The sequence below is a fragment of the Oryx dammah genome, unplaced genomic scaffold (genome assembly GCF_014754425.2).
Source record: "Oryx dammah isolate SB20612 unplaced genomic scaffold, SCBI_Odam_1.1 HiC_scaffold_19, whole genome shotgun sequence".
NCBI lineage: Eukaryota > Metazoa > Chordata > Mammalia > Artiodactyla > Bovidae > Oryx > Oryx dammah.
In genome coordinates this window covers 81,974,708-81,986,134 of record NW_024070203.1, presented here as the reverse complement: position 1 = coordinate 81,986,134, position 11,427 = coordinate 81,974,708, and the positions used below count along the sequence as shown (strand labels likewise).

The window sequence follows — 11,427 nt, the reverse complement described above, 5'->3', positions numbered from 1 at the left end:
TGGGCCAAAATGCTCTCTATTTCGAGAATAGAGGAGGCAGTTGGAAAGATCTAGGAGCTATAAAGAACCAGTTCCTGGCACTGTTTTGTGTCTATAAAATTTCTCCTTTATTACATAAAATCAGATAGTGCAAATTAACAAAAACAAAACTCCACAATACTGTTAATATGACAGCTTTTTATAACTTGCGCGCATCACTTTGGGAATTTTATCGGCTCGTAAGCAGATATGGTTAGTAAGTCAGTTAACTGTTTTTAACAGTAGGCAGGGTGGAGAAGGAAATGGCAACCCACTCCAGTGTTCTTGCCTGGAGAATCCCAGGGACGGGGGAGCCTGGTGGGCTGCCGTCTATGGGGTCGCACAGAATCGGACACGACTGAAGCGACTTAGCAGCAGCAGCAGGATAAGTGCAGTGATCTGCCTGATACCATCTCCAAGGAAGTTTTCAGAAGCCACTATCAGTGACTCAGTTCCCATAAAAAGGAGATTACGTGTGGACAGAAGCAAGTGAAGCAGCCCCTGCCATGTCTACCCTTTAACCAAGACTGCCAACGCCACCCCAATCCAGCTTAACAGAAGTGGAAACTGAGGTTCACAGAGCAGAAGTGACTTGGATGAAGGTCCTGACACAGAAAGTCCAGGGCTCTTCCCATTTTCGCATTGTGCGTTCTACCCTTTTCCTTTCTACCCTTTTCTTATTCAGAGGAAATAAAGACTGATTTCAAAGCCCTTCAGAAAACGTGGGGTGCCTACAATGCGGGAGACGCGGGTTCAATCCCTGGGTCGGGAAGATCTCCTGAAGGAAATGGCAGCCCACTCCAGTACTCTTGCCTGGAAAAAATCCATGGATGGAGGACCCTGGCAGGCTACAGTCCATGGGATGGCAAAGAGTCGGACACGACGGAGCGACTTCACTTTCTTTCTTTCAGAAAACGTGAGCACACACACCTACTCGGCAGTCAATCATTCCTTCATCACAACTTCCTCTGGCTGCTGTTCAGACCGCCTTTCTCTTCCTGGGCCCTGAGACGTATCCAGAAAATGACAGAAAACATGCTCCAAAGTCAACCCTCCGAAAAGAATCCCATGAACCAGGCCTCAGATACCCCGGGGTTCTCTCAGGCCTTGTTATTCCAGGTAGGGCCGTCTCCGGGAATTTAGTTTCCCGTTGGTCAGGAAGCCTCCCCTCGCAGCCTAAACCCTACGAAGCCTCGCCCACCCGTAGGGAGGGAAGGAGGCTCGCCGAGGTGCCGGGGCGTCGTGGAAGCCTGCCTGCGGACAGCGGCCGTTCACGGGCCCCGCCCGCTCGGGGACGCTCGTGCCGACCCCGGCGCTTCCTCCCTCCCGGCCCTTCCGTCAAGCCCGCAGCCGCGCACAGCCCCACCTCCCCCCCGGCTATAGCGGGCGCGGGCGCGGGCGCGGGCGCAGTCACGTGAGGCGGGCCCGCGGAGCCAATAGGCAGCTCGCGCGGAGTGGACGGGCGTGTCTGACCCTCGTGATGTCACAAAGCGGGCGGGGAGCGCGCGGCTCTTCCGCCCCCACGCGCCGAGCCGCGGCCCGCTCTGCTGCGCCCCGCCCCCTCGCCACTGCGCACCCAATGGGAAGGCGGGAAGCGCTCGGACCCGAACGCGCGGGCGGGGCAGGGCGGGGGCCCGGCGCGGCGTGGGGGGACGGGAGGGGGCGGGGCGGAGTGGGCCGGCCTGGGGCCCGGGGCCGCGCTCCTGGGAGTCGCGGCGGCTCTTGAGGAAGGACCGCCGGGAGGTACAGCCGCCGCTGCAGCGCTGCCGCCGTCTCCTCTTGAGAAGAAACGGCTCCTCCCACTGCCGTGCCCGGTTCGTATTCCCTCACCCCAGCGCCGAACCGCCCCGTCCGGAATCCTCCTCCGCCCGCCCGAAGTTGTGAGGGGGGCGGCCGGCACGCGTGAGGAGACGAACCTGGAGGCGCCAGGTGCGCGCTCGAGGGGCGTCGGGGCCGCGGCGGGCGTGACGGCGCCGTGGGGCTGCCCGCGGGGCTCCAGGGCCGGGGGGGCGGGCCCGCCTCGCCCACTGGCCGCGCCCGGGGCGCCGTGAGGGCCGGCGCGAGGGTGGGTCCGGGGCAGGTGCGGCTCAGGTGGCGCGGAGGCGCTCTGCCTGAGGATTCCCCCTTCACGCGCACACCCCGGGCCCAGGGTGACCCCGCGGGCCGACCCTCGGTTTTTCAGGTCTGCGGCCGGCGCGGCGTGGGCGGGCGGAGGATGCTGCGCTCCCGCGGGCTCCGCGCCGGGGCTGGATGGACGGGCCGGTCCCGGGGCGCGCCTCCGCCGGCGTCCGGGCCCCCGCCGCCTCCAGCTGTAGCTCCGTGGCTCCCGAGGGGTGGGTTTGTTGGTTGGGTTTTCCGCCCTCCTCCCCACCCTCTGTCTTGCGCCTCTATCCTCTTTCCCCCACCCCATCTCACCCCACCCCATCTCCTAGCCCCATTCACCCGGCTGCAGCGAGACCTCGCCCCTCCTCCGCTCGCGCCTCCCCTGCCGACGCCTCCTCTAACGAGCATCTCTGCCTTGCTTTTCAATGGGCCGGTGCCGCTGTCGCTGCTGCTCTCCGCGCGGGTTGTGGATGTTGTCGGCTCCGTGTTGTGATGACAGGAGAATGTGTGTGTGTCCCGGGCCCAGACGAATTGGTAGGTATTCCCTTAACTATCTAGCGTTGGGTACCCAGGGAGGAGGATGACTGGTTTTGCGTGTGGATGGTCTTAGGTGGGTTTGTGTGGAATGAAGAGGTGAGGTAGGTAGAAAAGGGGCGACAAAGGGATCCTGCACCAGGATAGCAGTTGATGCCTTAAGTGAGTGCCATTTTCAGGTAGGGTACAAAGGAAACTGATCAAACAAGTGCTGACTTGGGGCTTCGGAGTCTTCCAAAGGCAGCAGGTTTCTTCATTCATGTAGAGATAACAGGAGCTGTGAAATGGGTAAACGTTGCCCCAAAATGCTGAAAAATCACAGAGAGTCTTTATGCGGGGTGTTTAATGCAATCGGATTACATAAACTGGGGTTCTGACACATTTAATGATTAGTATAGCATTTTTTTTTTCCATTTACACCAAAAGCTTTGCAAAGCTAAAGAGCTCTGGAGTCGGGGCAGTAATTGCATTCTCTTAATTAGTTTGTTCTGAGAGTTTATTGATAAAGTGGAATCATTTCCTGGCACAAGCCCTGCAGAGTACATCAGTAAGAATGGATGGGTCTCTTTCCTGTTTCTCCTTACAGCTCATCTTTCCTTATTAGTCACTGGCAAAATCTGCCTAAGACTAAGATGCTGTACCTAAGGTGGCTAAGTCGGGATCATAGGATCTGAATTTTTAAGTGAAATTGTGGCCAGAAATAACTTGAAAATTTGACGGTGCTTCAGTTTGCCACAACTGTACCTTGATGCTGTTCTTACTGCTGCATCAGAGCCCTTTAACTTTGTTAATTTAGCAAGTTGTCAACAAGAGTTTTGATTTCATGGACTTTTGTTGTCGAATCAGGATATTCAGAAGGATACTCAAAAGAGTTTTTTGAATGTTCACTTATGGTTTTTGAAAGCATTCGAAAGTACATTAACTTCCAGGAGTAACTGGTCTGAGAGAGAATGTCACTTGTACTGGTGGTGAATGAATGCTCCTTAATCGCAGAGTAGGTAACGTCCCTAGGAATTTGACTTCTAGAGGCATGTTGGGAATCTCAGTCCATATGCTAAACCCCTGAGTAATTGAAAGATCGAGTTAATAAAATTAACTCTCTGCTTTTTTCTGTTTTTAATCTTGAGAATTTATGCCTGAAGGAAAAATGTATGTTACTTGAGTGCCTGGTGTTTGAATTTACGTATTCAAAGCATCTGCTGCATGAATCAGTTCTTTTGCCAAAATAGTTCATTTTGCAGTCAATTAGAAAAGCAGGAGGATTGTCAAAACAAAGGAATTTAAGGAAAGTGTGGGTTTCCCGGTCTTGTTATTTCTTAATCAGATGTCATATAGCCCAATTCTGTTACACATCTGTCTCTCAAACCCCACCTCCAAACACAAACAGTACTTTGATTCAATCTGCATTCCATACAGAAACACAGGTATTTTTTTTCCTCTAAAATTCTTACATATTAAAGTAAGCTTAAATGCACATATATATAAACTTACAGAGAAAATTTGTTTTCATGAAAATTGGTATGTTTCCATTTTTAATAATAGAAATAATCTTCATACAAAGCATGAAATGAGTCCATGAGCTTTCTGCATACAAACCTAGCAAGAGGTATGGTTCATATCTGAAAGCCAATGTCATGTGGCCCAGCGTTTTAGCACATCTCCTGGCTCGGTCATGTACACTTAACCTTTGGATGACTTTCAGGTATTCAGTTTGAAGTGCTGTTATTTAAGTGGTTATTCTTGATAGATTCCTGTTCTTCTGGAATTTGTCTTTCATGACTGCCTTTCAGACGTTATTTAGTTATTGCTCTTATTTCCAAAATTCTTTTCATTACCTTCTTTTGCCTAATCTTATTTTCAATTTTGTAAACAAATTTCTTCTTAAATAATGCAGTTAAAATAATGGTACATTCTGTCACATGCAAAAGGGATTCTATATGACTGGCTTACACAGTGCTTATTACCGAAGCAAACTCAGTGTTTGCTCCCTATGTTCCACTTATCATTTTTCTAACTGTTTTTCAAAAAGGGTATGTGAAAATAATGTAATATATAGCTAATACTCTATGATATTTGTAAAAATTTTTCTTAAATAGGAAGAAATAGTTGATATTAAGGCTCAGGTGATTTTCTATTCTTTATTCCTTTTTGTTTATTGCATTTGTTTCCCTATTTAAGATATTTGTAAAGCCTATTTGTTTATAGGCCAGTTGAATACTTTGAGGCAATACCTCAAGAATTCAGGGGAAATATGTGTTACAAGAGGGATTCTTTTCTTGTATAGATTACCTGGCTTACTGATACATGTTTATTACATTTTCTAGATAAATGCTCATCAGAATATTTTCAGTGTTCCACTTCCAGATATAAGTGATATGATTTTCATTTATTCATGAGTATAATGCTCCATCTTTTTAAGCCAAACCTTAGTCCATTAGACTACTGTTTCACTGTTTCCAAGGGCAAATAGATAACCATTTTTTTAAATGTAAGAGAATATTTTTCTACGGGTGAATTCTACTTGGGGTCCATAATAGATAAAGATCATATTTCTGTAGCTTTCTTTTACAGCTGATAGGCAGAGGAAAATACTAACAAGTAAATTAAGTTCCAGAACTGAGACCATTTATGTTACTAACAAAGTTTTAGAGCTACTAAAATACTTGTTTTTTTTTTTAATCACAAAAAATACAGTAAAAATTAATGAATAAATGAAACCTGCCCGCTTTTCCAGGATTATTTGGTGACTTGGTGGCAGACCTGTGTCCCTAAACTTGCCAAATCGGCACAGTGGTCTGGAGAAGCATTGTTTGCAAGACCATCTCCTGGATGCAAGGAGGGCATTTTGGAACTTCTATTTTTATCCATTATGTAAGATTTTTCTTGTACGTGTTAATTATAGTAACGTATGTATATATTGTACAAATAATTCATGAATACACACAGGTCGAGGCTGCATCCCAACACGTTTATGGTGATATCCAGGTGTATCATATGCTAACCATTGACCATGGCTCTAGAAACTGGATCTTCATAAATGGGAGAAGTCCCTGTGCAATATGGGAGACTCATGGCCTTTTTTAAGGATAAAAAGAAGGGTGATTGGCCAGGTAGACTGCCACTGCATAATGTTATATAACCTTCATCTCCTCCGCTCTTCCCAGCCAGATCTATTGTACATTCTGGCCAGTTTGTGCTGCATAAAGAAATACAAAGAGAAAAGTAAAGCTAGAAGACAGTTTGCTCCTGGCTCTATTAAGTAATCGAATGCACTTAGCAGAGTATATCCTGTAGAGATAGTACATGGTATGTGTGTAAAATATAGTACCTTAGGAGGCACGGGGCACTTGTAAATTCACCTGCTAAATATCTGTTATGAAAGCAAAAATAGATTAAGTAATCTGAATGTAACTTTTTTCTTTGTGCGTACCTGTGAAATTGCTGTCTAGGAATCCCGGTCAGAAGTTCCAGCCTGCCACTGTTCTCTGATGCCATGCCAGCACCAACTCAACTGTTTTTCCCTCTGATTCGTAACTGTGAACTGAGCAGAATCTATGGCACTGCATGTTACTGCCACCACAAACATCTCTGCTGCTCACCCCCTTATATTCCGCAGAGTCGCCCAAGATACACACCCCATCCGGCGTATGCTACCTTTTATAGGCCAAAGGAGAGCTGGTGGCAGTACACCCAAGGAAGGAGATATGCTTCCACACCGCAGAAGTTTTACCTCACACCTCCCCAAGTCAATAGCATCCTGAAAGCTAATGAGTACAGTTTCAAAGTGCCAGAATTTGATGGCAAAAATGTCAGTTCCGTCCTTGGATTTGACAGCAATCAGCTGCCAGCAAACGCACCCATTGAGGACCGGAGGAGTGCAGCAACCTGCTTGCAGACCAGAGGGATGCTTTTGGGGGTTTTCGATGGCCATGCAGGCTGTGCTTGCTCCCAGGCAGTTAGTGAAAGACTCTTTTATTATATTGCTGTCTCTTTGTTACCCCACGAGACTTTGCTGGAGATCGAAAATGCCGTGGAGAGTGGTCGAGCCCTGCTACCCATTCTCCAGTGGCACAAGCACCCCAACGATTACTTCAGTAAGGAGGCATCCAAGTTATATTTCAACAGCTTGAGGACTTACTGGCAAGAGCTTATTGACCTCAACACTGGGGAGTCGACTGATATTGATGTTAAGGAGGCTTTGATTAATGCTTTCAAGAGGCTTGATAATGACATCTCCTTGGAGGCTCAAGTTGGTGATCCCAATTCTTTCCTCAACTACCTGGTGCTTCGAGTGGCATTTTCTGGGGCCACAGCTTGTGTGGCCCACGTGGATGGCGTTGACCTTCACGTGGCCAACACTGGCGATAGCAGAGCCATGCTGGGGGTGCAGGAAGAGGATGGCTCTTGGTCAGCAGTCACGCTGTCTAATGACCACAACGCTCAGAATGAGAGAGAAGTGGAACGGCTGAAACTGGAGCACCCAAAGAACGAGGCCAAGAGTGTGGTGAAACAGGATCGGCTGCTTGGCTTGCTGATGCCTTTTCGGGCTTTCGGAGATGTCAAGTTCAAATGGAGCATTGACCTTCAGAAGAGAGTGATAGAATCTGGCCCAGACCAGTTGAATGACAATGAATACACCAAGTTCATCCCTCCTAATTATTATACACCTCCTTATCTCACTGCTGAACCAGAAGTAACTTACCACCGATTAAGGCCACAGGATAAATTTCTGGTACTGGCGACTGATGGGCTGTGGGAGACAATGCACAGGCAGGATGTGGTTAGGATTGTGGGTGAGTACCTAACAGGCATGCACCACCAGCAGCCAATAGCCGTTGGTGGCTATAAGGTGACTCTGGGGCAGATGCATGGCCTTTTAACAGAACGGAGAGCTAAGATGTCATCGGTGTTTGAGGACCAGAATGCAGCAACCCACCTTATTCGCCACGCCGTGGGCAACAATGAGTTTGGGGCTGTTGATCATGAGCGCCTCTCCAAAATGCTTAGTCTTCCTGAAGAGCTTGCTCGGATGTACAGAGATGACATTACAATCATTGTAGTTCAGTTCAATTCTCACGTTGTAGGGGCATATCAAAACCAGGAACAGTGAGTGGATCTTACCAAGGCAATTCTCAAATAGATTTAAAGGGCAGATAGGTTTTTTGTTTTTTTTAAAGATAATATAGTAAATATTTCCAGTGGGTCATTCTCAGCATTTCCCTATTTGATACTCGAGTCTGCCAGGTAGTCCAAAGTGACTTTGTAGCAGAGTGGCAGGATCCTGAGAGTCTTGTTCTGCTTAGTTCAGACCTCAAAGCACCTGCAGTTGAGGCCCATCAGTTCCTTAACTGCAGATGGCTTACGACACTGGCTGCTTTTATCAGTCTGAGAAGATCAGGATGACCTGGCAAACAGGGTTTTGAATAGGCCCCAAGCAAGGAACTTGCTGGGAGTATTCTTTTGGTAAAATGAAGAAACATTACTGTTCAAACCTGCAGAACCCTTTCATCACCAAGATTCCAGTGTACGTGAGAACATATTTATTGCATGATTTCCTAGATGTACAGCCTGTGCATTATTCATGAACTTTATTTTAACCAGAGGTAGTTTTCAAATCCACTACTTTAAGCCATAAAGGACTGAGAACCAGGCAATCTGAATTTGTCAGTGTGTGTGATCATTTGATTTGGAATGCTTCTTAAATGAGAAAACAAATACTAGCCCTTCACCCGATTACCTAATGTAGTTGAAACATTTTCTATTTTGCCAGGCACTTGAAGACAATAAAGGTGTTTTATCTCCTCCTATTGGTGTTAAAGGGAAAAAAAAATTTTAGTTTATATTAATGAAAAGCTCTATTTAGTTTGAAATAAAAGATCCAGAATGAAAAGAAGAGACTGATATGTTCAATTATGGTCATCTGTAGCCACCAGCACGTCACTCTTACCATGTAAACCCCTGAAGTGTGGCATGTTCTAAGTGTGTGATGGGTAGACTGCTGCTGAGAAATCATACTTCTAATTTAGTAGTGGTAAGAATTTTTGTCATGTTTGGAATTTTAAAGATGACATAAAAAAATTTTACATAATTTGGGGGAGTAAAGTTTAAATATTACCTTCAGGTGTTGCGATGAAGTTTTTTGTTGTTGTTTTTCCCCACTTAGGTGTAGGTCAATTTAAATAATTGGTTTAAAGATTACTAAATGCTTTAAAAATATTGTAGCTTATAAATAGAAATGTTAAGATACGTACATGAGAAATTTTTTAAAGTAACTATTGTGCATGCCTGCTGCTTAATGGAACACTTAATAGCATCAAATATTGTCTGCGGCAGTCTCTGTAATTATATGCAGACCCTTCCAACGCTGTATCAAAGTAAATGAAAATAAGTATATTCAGATTGGCTTTTGGGGAGCTTATTTGATATGCATCAAATGGCGTTGTGTTCCTGTGTTTAATGGTGATTCGTGTACAGCTGTGCATATATTTCATCACTTATTCTAGCATCACTGTTAAAAGAATGGCTATGACTATGTTCAATTTTCACATAAGTTTTGATATAGAACATGATCAGTTTTCCCTTGTGTAATTAGTTGAGGGGTGTTTAGGAGTCCTTGCAGATTTCTGTAGAATACTGAACTAGATATTCAAGGACTCTGGACTGTGGACACCGAAGCAAGGTAGAATTGGCTGCAGAATTTATTCCAATTGAAAATAGACTCTGGAAGATTGCCGCTTACGAGACCATATAATGTTTGTTTTCTGAGGCCTTTCCCTTCCCCCCGCTTTTTTCCCTCCTTGAGTCACCTTGGAAATTTTCTCCCAGGTGGTATTTTGGAGGGGGAAAAGCTATTATACTATATACTTATTTATAAATGTTTCGACAGAGACTTCATTTTTTAATGGAATGTATGTAGAATACAGTAGCAGTTAAAATTCATTTTCAGGCTACTATTTGAATTTCTCTTGAACACCTTACTAAAGAGTTCCATATTATACTTAATAAAGTCTCATTTCTGTATAGTACAGTATATATAAATTTGGTTTCTTTTGATCATGATCAAGATAGTAATTATTATTACACAAGAAACTTTGTTTTTATTATTACACAAGAAACTTGGTCTGCAGTCTAAAAGCCTGTTGTGTTAAGCCTGTAGGATTAACGGTGTGGAAATGAAAATAATTGGATGTTAGAAACTTGAATGTATTATCATCTAAAAGAAGCTTTGATTTTACTGTAATTGGTTGTCACTGTGATGTGATATCTAGAATTAAAGAATACATGTAAACTTTTCATTGTATTTAGCCTTTCTTAAACATTTTTAATTTATACTTTCTAACATGTCATTTTCTGTATATAGTCAGTGGCTCATGGTATTTATAATATGTCCTTAGCTAGTTAAATGCAGTTGTGTTATGGTACACAGTACTTGGAGGGGAAAAAAGTCTTATAAAAGATTTATCTGTGTGAAGAAATACGAAAAGTTTATATATATATATATATAGTGAATAGAAATGCCCACAGTCAATTAAAGCTTCGTATCTGCTTTCTGAATGAACGACCTGTGTTGTTTTTTAATTAATAGATTCATTAGATGCTTTCTATGGTAATAGGTTATACTTAACTTTAGGATCTTCTAGATAGATAGTACTTTTAAGAAAACTGGGGTATACTTTACATTCAATAGAATGCACAGATTTTAAATGTGTAATTTGAGATTTGGTAACTACAACCCCAGTAAAGATACAGGACTTTTCCATTGTTCCAGCAGAAAATTCCCTCATGCCCCTTTTGGGTTAATCCTTCCCCATAGAACTATTGTTCTGATTTCTGTCACAATAGATTAGTGTTACTTGTTCTAGAAATTCATATAAATCATGTAATATATGTACTCTTTCATATGTGACTTTTGATCATTTTTTTTGAGATTCACTTATGTTGAGTGTATTCATAGTCTGTTTACTACCAAGTAGCATTCCATAGTATGAATAGAACAGTTTATCCACTGCTGATGGGCATCATCAGCCCCTTCTCCCCCTTAAAAGCTAACTTAGGTTATCAATTCCCAGAGATATTATTTGATTGAAGTAAAGATTTAACATCAAAAACATGATTGATTACAAGCGAGTTTTATGTTCCATACCTTAAGGGTAGGACTTAAGAAAAATGCCCTTTAAAAAAGCAATGAAAATGAAACTTGGTGAAAAATTTGGAGAGATGAGAACATTCCTTCACTAATGACTTTTCTGTACCTCTCTCATTGATAACTTTATTGAGTTAACAGTTCATTAACTGATTGAGCTAATGACTATCCTGTAAAAAACAGACATTATTCCTTGGTTTTTCCTGTTTGTTTGCTTTTTTTTTTCTTTATCTTTAATTGAAGGATAATTACAATATAGTGTTGGTTTCTGCCATACATAAAATGGATCAGCCATAGGTATATTTATGTCCCCTCCAGTTTTTGATGGTCTTGGTTTATTACTCCCATCAGCCATAGCTAGGATTGGGGATGAGAAAGGAAGTGGATTAAATGCTGACTGTTAAATTGGGACTGGAATAATATAGCTCACTTGAATATCTCATTTTTTTAAAAAAATTAATTCTTCCTAGACCAAGATTTCCTGCTCACTAGTCAAACACATGCCTGAATATGGGTTATCATTAGCTTTGTCTTTGGGTGTAGCAAGAGGGTCTGCTGCTGCTGCTGCTAAGTTGCTTCAGTTGTGTCCGACTCTGTTCGACCCCATTGATGGCAGCCCACCAGGCTCC

General features: G+C 43.9%; 1 protein-coding gene across 9 annotated transcripts; it reads left to right on the top strand.

Moving 5' to 3' along the window:
* Positions 1–1,665: 1,665 nt before the first annotated feature.
* On the top strand, positions 1,666–10,213 carry PDP1 (pyruvate dehydrogenase phosphatase catalytic subunit 1). Of its 9 annotated transcripts, none has more exons than XM_040261075.1 (4): positions 1,698–1,832; positions 2,621–2,655; positions 5,390–5,526; positions 6,105–10,213. In XM_040261075.1, exon 4 carries the CDS (start codon positions 6,149–6,151, stop codon positions 7,763–7,765), a length of 1,617 nt encoding a protein of 538 aa, XP_040117009.1. In that variant the 5' UTR covers positions 1,698–1,832; positions 2,621–2,655; positions 5,390–5,526; positions 6,105–6,148; the 3' UTR covers positions 7,766–10,213. The 9 variants fall into 9 exon arrangements, with proteins under 9 accessions (XP_040117012.1, XP_040117008.1, XP_040117009.1 ...); XM_040261076.1 differs by having other exon boundaries at positions 1,831–1,947; XM_040261074.1 differs by lacking the exon at positions 5,390–5,526 and having other exon boundaries at positions 1,695–1,947.
* Positions 10,214–11,427: the final 1,214 nt, after the last annotated feature.

What these genes read in the sequence shown, in the direction of transcription:
- PDP1 (XM_040261072.1), top strand. Translation starts at nt 2,547, where the DNA reads ATGGGCCGGTGCCGCTGTCGCTGCTGCTCTCCGCGCGGGTTGTGGATG. An exon ending in TCCCGGGCCCAGACGAATTG is followed by an intron (nt 2,656 to 6,104) that starts GTAGGTATTCCC and finishes ATTGCTGTCTAG; the next exon opens with GAATCCCGGTCAGAAGTTCC.